The sequence below is a fragment of the Colletes latitarsis genome, chromosome 8 (assembly GCF_051014445.1).
Source record: "Colletes latitarsis isolate SP2378_abdomen chromosome 8, iyColLati1, whole genome shotgun sequence".
In the NCBI taxonomy this organism is placed as follows: domain Eukaryota; kingdom Metazoa; phylum Arthropoda; class Insecta; order Hymenoptera; family Colletidae; genus Colletes; species Colletes latitarsis.
Window position 1 is genome coordinate 21,460,993 of NC_135141.1, and position 12,770 is coordinate 21,473,762.

At 32.6% G+C, this 12,770-nt stretch overlaps 1 protein-coding gene across 1 annotated transcript in view; it reads right to left on the reverse strand.

Annotated features, from left to right (window-relative positions):
• Window positions 1-12,765, reverse strand: part of LOC143345149 (uncharacterized) — a 30,280-nt gene extending 17,515 nt beyond the window's left edge. The window contains exons 1-5 of the mRNA XM_076772002.1: window positions 12,440-12,765; window positions 11,826-11,928; window positions 10,941-11,049; window positions 9,867-10,077; window positions 5,294-5,460 (exon numbers count right to left, since the gene is read on the reverse strand). Coding sequence (XP_076628117.1) covers window positions 5,294-5,460; window positions 9,867-10,077; window positions 10,941-11,049; window positions 11,826-11,928; window positions 12,440-12,515 — 666 coding nt within the window. The 5' untranslated portion in view covers window positions 12,516-12,765. The remainder of the gene's footprint in view (window positions 1-5,293; window positions 5,461-9,866; window positions 10,078-10,940; window positions 11,050-11,825; window positions 11,929-12,439) is intronic.
• Window positions 12,766-12,770: the final 5 nt, after the last annotated feature.

A 12,770-nucleotide genomic window follows, 5' to 3' on the forward strand; every position in this document is an offset into this window, starting at 1 on the left:
AAATGAAAGGTACCAACATGATGGATGTTCTGCACATTATGTATCAAGTACAAAAACCATCCTTGAAGGAATTATTACAATCGTTACTCTGCCATTTTTATGGCCCCCTTTCCCCATAAACCTGAAATACCGTGTTATTATATTTGATTAAAATTGTTTAAATAACCGCTGTTATAATAAGGTTACGAAGTATAAGGTTCTATTTAAAAATACAAAGTTGACTTTGAGAACACCTCTATGCTCCCCGCCCCCTCCAAAAAAAAAATTAACTCTACCATAATATGTTCCTCTTTATAGCCGTGTAACTTTTGTACATAACATATTTTTCTATAACTAAAAATAACGGAAATATTTCAGGTAGGAAAAGTTCTTGCCTTACCCTGCATACGTCATAAAATTATTAACTTAAAAATATCGTGTATACGTATTGATAGGGTTAAACAGAATCTATACGTTTGTCAACGAAGATAAAAACAAGGTATTCCGCGAAGAGTGGAACTCGCTACTAATTATCTTGGGCCATTGTATACTCTGACCCTGGAATTATAATAATGGAGTACTGTATTCCTCATTAAGTTTTGTTTTGGCTATTTCTAAGAGATATTATTTACTTTATTTACTTACATTTCGTTATTCATGCTTTTTGGTATTCTTCTGGCAAGGAAATACCTATCCAGTAGCAATTGATAATAATTTTATGTTAGTAAAATAATTTCTACGATCATTTAAACTTTCACTTTATTTATTTTCATGGGTAAACAGTTATCCAGTATACAGGGTGTTCGGCCAACCCTGGGAAAAATTTTAATGAGAGATTCTAAAGGTCAAAATAAAACAAAAATGAAGAATACCAATTTGTCGACTGAGGCTTCGTTAAAAAGTTATTAACAAAATTATTAATCAAATTTGTCCACCCACTCGAATTTTTTCCCCGAAACTGCGTAGGATTTCGAGGGTATGTCTTTTGACTAAAAATGCTTGTAATTGACCCCTGCAACTAAAAATAATTTTTTCAAGACTATTTGAAAGTTTTTAATTTCACCGAAAAATTTCGACACTTTCTCGAATTTTTTTCTGGAAACTGAGTAGGATTTCGGGGGTATGTGTATTCACCAAAAATGGTTGTAATTGACCCCCGGAACCAAAAATAATTTTTCCAGAGCGATTTGAAATTTTTTAATTTTGTCGAAAAATTTAGGCACCTACCCCCTGTCGATTTTACTTAAAAATTCGATTTTCATTTTTAGTAATTTTGTTTGACGCCCTACAGAAAAGTTGTCTAATACTTTTTTGTAGGTACCTATGAGCTCTACTTCAGAAAAAAGTTTCATTGAAATATATTCACAATTGTAGAAATTATGGCTGTTTGAAAATTGGACCATTTTTATGGGGTTTTTCTCATTTTGCGATGTCAAGAACCAACTTTTCGAATATTTTTGCAATTTGTACATATTCTCCACCAAAATACGCGTAGTTTGCTTTTTTAAACATTAAAATTGACCACTCCGTTCACAAGTTATGACGTTTTAAAGATTCGCATGAAAATTCGGGAATCCATTTCTGGCCTTACGTTAGATTTTCGGTCAGGAATTTTTTTCTCGAAACTGAGTAGGATTTCGGGGGTATGTCTGTTGACCAAAAATGCTTGCAATTGACCCCTGCAACGAAAAATAATTTCTCCAAGACGATTTGAAAGTTTTTTTTTTCACCCAAAACTTTCAGCACTTACTCGAATTTTTTTCTCGAAAATGGATAGGATTTCGGAAGTATGTGTATTCACAAAAAATGATTGTAATTGACCACCGCAACTGAAAATAATTTTTCCAGAACGATTTGAAATTTTTTTTTTTCGTCGAAAACTTTAGGCACCTACCCCCTGTCGATTTTACTTAAAAATTCCTTTTTCATTTTTAGTATTTTTGTTTGACGCCCTACAGAAAAGTTGTCTAATACTTTTTTGTAGGTACCTATGAGCTCTACTTCAGAAAAAAGTTTCATTGAAATATATTCACAATTGTAGAAATTATGGCTGTTTGAAAATTGGACCATTTTTATGGGGTTTTTCTCATTTTGCGATGTCAAGAACCAACTTTTCGAATATTTTTGCAATTTGTACATATTCTCCACCAAAATACGCGTAGTTTGCTTTTTTAAACATTAAAATCGACCAATCCGTTCAGAAGTTATGACGTTTTAAAGATTCGCATGAAAATTCGGGAATCCATTTCTGGCCTCACGTTAGATTTTCGGTCAGGAATTTTTTTCTCGAAACTGAGTAGGATTTCGGGGGTATGTCTGTTGACCAAAAATGCTTGCAATTGACCCCTGCAACGAAAAATAATTTCTCCAAGACGATTTGAAAGTTTTTTTTTTCACCCAAAACTTTCAGCACTTACTCGAATTTTTTTCTCGAAAATGGATAGGATTTCGAAAGTATGTGTATTCACAAAAAATGATTGTAATTGACCACCGCAACTGAAAATAATTTTTCCAGAACGATTTGAAATTTTTTTTTTTCGTCGAAAACTTTAGGCACCTACCCCCTGTCGATTTTACTTAAAAATTCCTTTTTCATTTTTAGTATTTTTGTTTGACGCCCTACAGAAAAGTTGTCTAATACTTTTTTGTAGGTACCTATGAGCTCTACTTCAGAAAAAAGTTTCATTGAAATATATTCACAATTGTAGAAATTATGGCTGTTTGAAAATTGGACCATTTTTATGGGGTTTTTCTCATTTTGCGATGTCAAGAACCAACTTTTCGAATATTTTTGCAATTTGTACATATTCTCCACCAAAATACGCGTAGTTTGCTTTTTTAAACATTAAAATTGACCACTCCGTTCACAAGTTATGACGTTTTAAAGATTCGCATGAAAATTCGGGAATCCATTTCTGGCCTTACGTTAGATTTTCGGTCAGGAATTTTTTTCTCGAAACTGAGTAGGATTTCGGGGGTATGTCTGTTGACCAAAAATGCTTGCAATTGACCCCTGCAACGAAAAATAATTTCTCCAAGACGATTTGAAAGTTTTTTTTTTCACCCAAAACTTTCAGCACTTACTCGAATTTTTTTCTCGAAAATGGATAGGATTTCGGAAGTATGTGTATTCACAAAAAATGATTGTAATTGACCACCGCAACTGAAAATAATTTTTCCAGAACGATTTGAAATTTTTTTTTTTCGTCGAAAACTTTAGGCACCTACCCCCTGTCGATTTTACTTAAAAATTCCTTTTTCATTTTTAGTATTTTTGTTTGACGCCCTACAGAAAAGTTGTCTAATACTTTTTTGTAGGTACCTATGAGCTCTACTTCAGAAAAAAGTTTCATTGAAATATATTCACAATTGTAGAAATTATGGCTGTTTGAAAATTGGACCATTTTTATGGGGTTTTTCTCATTTTGCGATGTCAAGAACCAACTTTTCGAATATTTTTGCAATTTGTACATATTCTCCACCAAAATACGCGTAGTTTGCTTTTTTAAACATTAAAATCGACCAATCCGTTCAGAAGTTATGACGTTTTAAAGATTCGCATGAAAATTCGGGAATCCATTTCTGGCCTCACGTTAGATTTTCGGTCAGGAATTTTTTTCTCGAAACTGAGTAGGATTTCGGGGGTATGTCTGTTGACCAAAAATGCTTGCAATTGACCCCTGCAACGAAAAATAATTTCTCCAAGACGATTTGAAAGTTTTTTTTTTCACCCAAAACTTTCAGCACTTACTCGAATTTTTTTCTCGAAAATGGATAGGATTTCGAAAGTATGTGTATTCACAAAAAATGATTGTAATTGACCACCGCAACTGAAAATAATTTTTCCAGAACGATTTGAAATTTTTTTTTTTCGTCGAAAACTTTAGGCACCTACCCCCTGTCGATTTTACTTAAAAATTCCTTTTTCATTTTTAGTATTTTTGTTTGACGCCCTACAGAAAAGTTGTCTAATACTTTTTTGTAGGTACCTATGAGCTCTACTTCAGAAAAAAGTTTCATTGAAATATATTCACAATTGTAGAAATTATGGCTGTTTGAAAATTGGACCATTTTTATGGGGTTTTTCTCATTTTGCGATGTCAAGAACCAACTTTTCGAATATTTTTGCAATTTGTACATATTCTCCACCAAAATACGCGTAGTTTGCTTTTTTAAACATTAAAATCGACCAATCCGTTTACAAGTTATGCCGTTTTAAAGATTCGCATGAAAATTCGGGAATCCATTTCTGGCCTCACGTTAGATTTTCGGTCAGGAATTTTTTTCTCGAAACTGAGTAGGATTTCGGGGGTATATCTGTTGACCAAAAATGCTTGCAATTGACCCCCGCAACCGAAAATAATTTTTTCAGAATTAATTAAAAATTTTTTTTTCGTCGAAAAATTTAGGCACCTACCCCCTGTCGATTTTTCTTAAAAATTCCTTTTTCATTTTTAGTAATTTTGTTTAACGTCCTACAGAAAAGTTGTCTAATACTTTTTTGTAGGTATCCATGAACTCTACTTCCCCCCAAAATTTTAATGAAATATATTCACTATTGTAGGAGTTATGGCTGTTTGAAAATTGGACCATTTTTATGGGGTTTTTCTCATTTTGCGATGTCAAGGACCAATTTTTCGAATATTTTTGCGATTTGTACATATTCTCCACCAAAATACGCGTAGTTTGCTTTTTTAAACATTAAAATCGTCCAATCCGTTCAGAAGTTATGACGTTTTAAAGATTCATATGAAAATTCGAGGATCCATTTCTGGCCTCATGTTAGATTTTCGGTCTGGAATTTTTTTCTCGAAATTGCGTAGGATTTCGGGGGTATGTTTATTCACCAAAAATGTTTATAATTGACCCACGCAACTGAAAATAATTTTTCCAGAATGATTTGAAATTTTTTAATTTCACCGAAAAAATTTTTGGTCGGTATGAGACTTTAAACGTTAATAAATTTTTAAGGAAGCCTGAATCAAAAAATTGATGTTCTTGATTTTCGTTTCTAGAATCTCCCATTGAAATTTTTCCCAGAGTTATTGCAGAGCTAATAATTTTTTCAAATTCCAAGGTGAAATGTTAAATATTTCGTTTGTCTGTAGACAGCAAGTAATTTTCATATCTCAATAATAAAAGAAAATAGTAGAAGAATAATTATTATACGCTGCGTATTAAAATTTTATTATCGGTATTCCTCGTGTAAGTAAATCGTTGATCGTGCTCGCCTGTTCAGTTGATAAATTATTTTTCATGTTCGTTTGTAACTCCCCGTGTCTCTCCGTTATCATCTAATTAGATAAATCAGTACCTGGCCGTTTAAGAGGAGTTCACTTGGCGTGGGTGGATGTAGGTGCGAATGTCGCGACAGCAGAGTTGGTGGCCTTGATGACAAGAGAAGTATCCTTTCCAAGCTGGGGTCATCTTGTGGTCCTCGAACTGTCAACGACCCGTATAAGCCATCGCCCTGCTGTGAAACTAATAATCCTGCCCTATTAAACCTTCGTTATTTCCATGATTAATGGAAAGTTTCATAGATGATTACTTCACGAACACTTTCAAAGTTTAACTTTCTTAAAGAGCGATCATTTATATTCAAAAACAAAAGCAAGTAAACGAGCAACTTTCATTATTCAAATAGAATATAATCCGCCAGATATTAACAACATTTAATTCGATTAACACATAATTTAATATACATAATATCAGAACAACGGAACAATAATCTATTTATAAATAACGTATACATTCGTATTTGGGTGGTAATTTGTTCGTAATTAGTTATACAAACAATTGTTTCCTTAAACAATTATTGGAATTATATTCCCAGTTCACGCGAAATATGTATGCCTTTCAAGTAGTAAGCTTAGGTACATTTTATTTGAAATAAAATGGCAAATAATAATTTGAACTATTGATTTGAAAAACATTATTAATTTTATAAATAACATAAGAAAACTAACTTTACTTCGTATAAGATGTAAATAAATTATTTTCGAATAATTTATTATTTAATTCGCTTAAATAAAACGACACGTTATATGTGTTATGCATTTATAAGTATTTAAGCAGGCATTGATTTTATAAGTACCGACTATGACAAAAAAAAATAAACCGCAATGCGACAATTACGTAACAAATATTAAGTAACCATTATCAGTATCGCGGAAAATTTTTATTTTCGTTTTTAATAGAATTTATTCGAATGAAATTTTATTTCGTGTTTGCGGAATACGCGAATAAAATATAATTCGGTTGTGAATATGTTAACGGGAACATTGATTCGTACCAACACGCGTGCGCACGATATTTTACATTCAACATTATTTATAAATTTTAGTTTTAATTTACATTCAAAAACGCAAATACTCCAATTTTAAATAGCCCGATTAGTACTTGTTCCCTGAGTGTAAGTCAGTTGTTCGAGCAACCTTAAAAGTCAACGCGTATATTCTTTCAATTTTATTGATCTACCTCAATCTTGTTTTGCTTGACTATGGCGCGGCTTCAAACGATGTTCGAAAATAGGTATCGCATACCGATACGTTTGCATAAAATAATTCCATGTTTCGTACAGCGTTAAATCGATTTTTTACACTAATTTTTATATTACAACTTTATATTGCAATCACAACGCAAATGAAAATAAACTGTTTCGTTATTGAAAGTATTTTAAATTACGCAAAAAATGAGTACTTATTTATTTAATGAATGTTACTTTTTCGAGTTTGCGATACACCATAAGTCTTTATTTTTTAAACAGTAGATATTTACGTTAATATTCAACTTATACAGGGTGTTCGGCCACCCATGGGAAAAATTTTAATGGGGGATTCTAGAGGCCAAAATAAGACGAAAATCAAGAATACCAATTTGTTGATGGAGGCTTCCTTAAATAGTTATTAACAATTAAATTCAAAAATTTCAAATCGTTCTGGAAAAATTAGTTTCGGTTGCGGGGGTCAATTACAATCATTTTTGGTGAATAGACATACCCCCGAAATCCTAACCATTTTCGAGAAAAAAATTCGAGTAAGTACTGAAATTTTTAGACGAAATTAAAAAATTTGAAATCGTTCTGGAAAAATTATTTTCGGTTGCGGGGGTCAGTTACAATCATTTTTGGTGAATACATATTCTTTCGAAATCCTTCACACTTTTGAGAAAAAAATTCAGAAAGGTGGACTTTTTCGACAAAACTCAAAAATTTCAAATTGTTTTGAAAAAATTATTTTTAGTTGGAGGGGGCAATTACAATCATTTTTGGTGAATAGACATACCCCCGAAATCCTACGCACTTTCGAGAAAAAAATTCTAGTAAGTGGACAAATTTTTCGACAAAATTAAAAAATTTAAAATCGTTTTGGAAAAATTATATTTGAATGCGGGGGTCAATTACAATCATTTTTGGTCATTACACATACCCCCGAAATCCTACGCACTTTCAAGAAAAAAATTCTTTACCGAAAATACATATAATTAGGTGTCCAAATTTTTCGACGAAAAAAAAAAATTTCAAATCGCTTTGGAAAAATTATTTTCGGTTGCGGGGGTCAATTACAATCATTTTTGGTGAATAGACGTACCCCCGAAATCCTGTGCATTTTCGAGAAAAAAATTCAGGAAAGTGGACAAATTTTTCGACAAAATTAAAAAATTTCAAATCGTTCTGGAAAAATTATTTTCGGTTGCGGGGGTCAATTACAATCATTTTTGGTGAATAGACGTACCCCCGAAATCCTGTGCATTTTCGAGAAAAAAATTCAGGAAGGTGGACAAATTTTTCGACAAAATTAAAAAATTTCAAATCGTTCTGGAAAAATTATTTTCGGTTGCGGGGGTCAATTACAATCATTTTTGGTGAATAGACATACCCCCGAAATCCTACGCACTTTCGAGAAAAGAATTCCTTACCGAAAATCTAATTAGGTGCCTAAATTTCTCGACGAAAAAAAAATTTCAAATCGTTCTGGAAAAATTATTTTCGGTTGCGCGGGTCAATTACAATCCTTTTTGGTGAATAAACATACCCCTGAAATCCTGCGCATTTTCGAGAAAAAAAATTCGTTTGGGCGGAACTTTAAACGTTAATAACTTTTTAACAAAACCTGCATCAACAAATTGGTATTCTTGATTTTCGTCTTATTTTGGCTTCCAATCTCATTCTTAAAATAAAATATTCTAAAAATAAATTTCATTCTAAACGATCTGACATAAGCACAATAAACATATATTTTTAATAAAAATAATATATTTTTAATTTATCTACTCGTATTTAACGTATTTTCAACAAGAGAAGAAAAGAAAGGAAATATTCCATAAAAACGTAGTAAATGATATAATTGTAAAATACTTTTTTAAAATTTTGTATGGATTTAGCAAATATATGTCGAAGTACCTGAGCATCTATGGTCGATGGAAATGTCTTGTTACATTTCATTCTACTTTTCTTTTTTCCGGCTACACAACTAGGATATTTCACTCGAACACAACAGGAAAGAAATTTAAATATAGTTATTTGTAAGAATGACATTTCTGGCATTTGCTAGATATCACACCTTCTTTCAAACACTGAGAGAACGGGAAGTTGATACGTAACCTAACTTCTACGCGGTTGCAAGATTATTGATCTACTTTGATTTTACCGGAAGTAGAAGTCATTCTACAGCGCGGGAAATTTGTAATTAATTCGAACGAAATTCAAAGTATAGTGTCTGAACAATTATTTAGTAATTTTAAAATAAAGTTAAAACAACATAACAGTTACATTTATCAAACTGTGTTTATAATTTACTGTATTTTTATATTTACTTATATTATTTTATATTTAGTTATGAAAAAACAACGATAGTCAAATTCTCTTGATAAACTGTTAACAATTTTTGCAAACGTTTAGCATTATCGTTTCTTTTAATGGACATTATTTAAAATAAACTATTATAAATTGATATATTGATAATTAAATGAGATGAATATTGTACAATTTCAGAGAAAATAGTAATTTTGAAACTGCTAGTAACATTTAATAGTTCATTAAATTTTAAATACTTAATGCTCATTATTTTATTGTTATATTGATGAAAGCATTAATGGTATTAATATTTCTTTAATCGATTTGTTTATGTATTTTAACCTTTTATCCACTTTTATAATATTTCGTGTTATACAGGGTGTTCGGCTACTCCTGAGAAAAATTTTAACGTGGGATTCTAGAGGTCAAAATAAGACGAAAATCAAGAATACCAATTTGTAAATGGAGGCTCCGTTAAAAAGTTATTAACGTTTAAAGTTCCACCTGAACTGAATCTTTTTCTCGAAAATGCGCAAGATTTCAGGGGTATGTCTGTTCACCAAAAATGATTGTAATTGATCCCTGCAACCAAAAATAATTTTTCCAAAACAATTTGAAATTTTTTTTTTCCGGTCGAAAAATTTCACACCTTCTGGAATTTTTTTCTTGAAAGTGGGTAGAAATTCAGGGGTATGTGTATTCACCAAAAATTATTGTAATTGACCCCCACAACTAAAAATAATTTTTCCAAAACGATTTGAAATCTTTTTTTTCCGGTCGAAAAGTTTCACACCTTCTGGAATTTTTTTCTTGAAAGTGGGTAGAAATTCAGGGGTATGTGTATTCACCAAAAATTATTGTAATTGACCCCCACACCCGAAAATAATTTTTCCAGAACGATTTGAAATTTTTAAATTTAATTGTTAATAACTTTTTAACGAAGCCTCAATCAAAAAATTGATATTCTTGATTTTCGTCTTATTTTGGCCTCTAGAATCCCCCATTAAAATTTTTCCCAGAGGTGGCCGAACACCCTGTATATTATCATTGTTTTCGAAATAGTTAAATTTATTTAAAAACGAGATTTGCTTACCTAAATACGCATAATACATATATGTACCAGCAACTTTCGGTTTTAGTTTGTATCGAAAACCGCCAAATGGTAATATCGAGCATTGCGTGACCATAGACACCCCGTCCATATGGGAGGAACCCTTTTGTTGCAATCCATGCCAGTGTAAAGAGAGTTCCTGGGATCCTAATCTATTATACAAAAATACTTCGATTGTGTCTCCGAGACAGATCTGAAAGTTGTGAAGTAATTTAACAATAAATAATTAACCTAAATAAATAATTCGATAGGACTTAATCTAAAGAATTATCTTAAGACTAAAAATATTTTCTGTTTCTATTTGTGTACATTTGATAACTATTTCATACGACTTTTATTCAGAATTATCTCGTTCGTTCGTAAATTCATTAGGCCGTGATCACACCTCAAGCGATTTCGCACGAACCGGTGATCGTTAGCAAGGTCATATGAACACTTGGGCAGTGTTTTGTTTCAACGACCTACGTCAGTGGTTCTTGATCTTTTTTTTCTACGGATTCCTCTTGGCACTCGGATGAAATTCATGGATCTCTTTGTCATAACGCATTAAAACATTAGTTAAATCAACGTTTCCGAAACCAGTGCTCTGTTAAACAAGAGTTTATATTAGACAGATATATTTTTAGATATTAGTAAATGTTACAGCGACGTATGTAACAAAAGTAAATATTTAACAATTTCCTGTACAAATTCGCGGGGCCCCATAAATCTATCTATGGTTCCCTAGTGGTCTGTGAAGTACAGGTTAAGAACCACTGACCCACGCCAATAGGTCGCTGAAATAAAACTACTTACCTATCCTTTTGTCCAGCGACAGTGGCGATCGCCAGTTGGCGCGGAATCGCTTGCAATGTAACTGCGACCTTATATCACAGACGAAAACCAATCAGATACTAATATACAATACTTACAGCCAATGAGTGTTCGTCTTTCAAAACGTTTTGATATTGAATAAATGCTTTTTGTTATCAAACATTTAAATATTCATATGCTCTTAACAGGAATGAATAAATATATTTAAAAAATTGAAGATGAAATTTAAAAATTTTGCATTACCTCTATCTGAGGTCCTGGACTCTTTCCATTGATTCCCAAAAAGCTTCTCAGTAGAGTCACTTGATTGCTGATCACCGATTCGCCCTTGATTTTCGATTCGTTGCGAGTGCTGTAAGTGGCAATAAGAATCGCGCGGAACGTACGGTGTGTATTTAAAAGATCTTTTCGTTTCGTGTTATAATCACGTTCGACGAAAGTGTGTATTTACTATATTTATCCGCGACAAAGATCAACATCGATTGGTATCGGTTGTGAACGAAAATGGAACGAAATCGACCGTGCAATCGATCGAAACGTTAACGATTTAACGCCCGAGGTACATACGCGCCTCGAACTTGACCGTGAAGAAAATCGCGATGTTAGTCACTCTTACGCTACGGGATTCGCACGGAGTATATGATGCTATTATACAGCTTTACTGTCTACAGTACAGGTAAACGCGCATGTGGTGGTGTCGGAACCTGTTGGAAATTGTAAAAATCCAAGATGCACTCTGTAACCAAGCGTGTCAACCGTTACCTCGTGGATTACACTGGAAATTACACATTTATCCGACTAACGCGGGAATTGGCCGAGATTCCGACCGGATCTCCTTTGTTAGAATATACGATATTTAAATTTCGTACGGGTTCCTCGTTTTCGTCTCGGAATAAGCAGATATTTTATCGTTAGATAATTAATATCCTTTTGAGTCAGCGTTATTGGTTTCTTAAGTACAATTTCGAGACACGAACGGAGGTTAAACTAATATTTTATTTATACTAAATTATGAAAAGTAGATATGTAGTCATATTTAATACAAGTCCCTCGATTACTGTATGCGTTGAAACTACCGTTGAAGAATTTTTTCAATCACGGTAATGAGTTCTTAGATTTCTGTCTCACCTGATTGTGGTAGGTAATTCACTGACGAAGAAATCGTAGCGGCATAACTTTTTCGAAGAAGCTTCGTCGGCACAAGGACGCAGGCATTCGTGATATCGATCATCTGATTTTTAAAGAAACAAAAATAATTAATTTACCGCTATTATTAATAAAAAAAATATTCACGCTTTCAAGTAACAATTTTACTACTTTCTATCGCTTTGGTAGAAACCTTCTACACCTTTCGAATATTCACAAATTGTGCAACATAATAGAAAGTAGAAAATCTTGACAAAAAATGTGAAATGTACGTATATTTATAATTTGATAATATATCATTAAAAATTAAATTTACTTAATTCCTCGATAATATTCGTTGAAATATCAATTACATTTCATTAAGTATGTACAATAATAGTAATTCGTGTGGTAGCGACCGGCGTGTCGGAAAGATAAAAAACACTTCGATTTTCACTATTTTCACATTGCGGACGCATTTGTATTTTTTTTTTTAACGGTATTGAGGTCAATACACTTATGAGACAAACTGTGCCAAGTGGACATTTGTAGTTTTGTTTGAATAACCGTGACCGTTCCAAATTTTAAAACTATTAAAGACAAATATATTTCCTCACCCCGTGTATGGGATCTTGAAGTCTTTAGTGAAATTGAAAGAATGACAAAAATCGTAAAATTGTCGAACCACAACATCGTAGACCAAAATATCTGAATATGATCAATGTTTCGTTAATCTATGTCGATTGTAATGTTGCCATCGCGAACTACGAATCAGCGATGACCCGAAAAGTGAACACTGTGATGTTACGCGGTTCACGATCAAACGACGACTTGGATGAACCTATCTCGGTTGGTGAAAGCAAGGCCTAGGCTAGTCCTAGTTACGCAAGTTGCATTCGATGCAGATTTGGTTTTTTTCCTTTCGTCGGAAGATATAATGTTCACGTA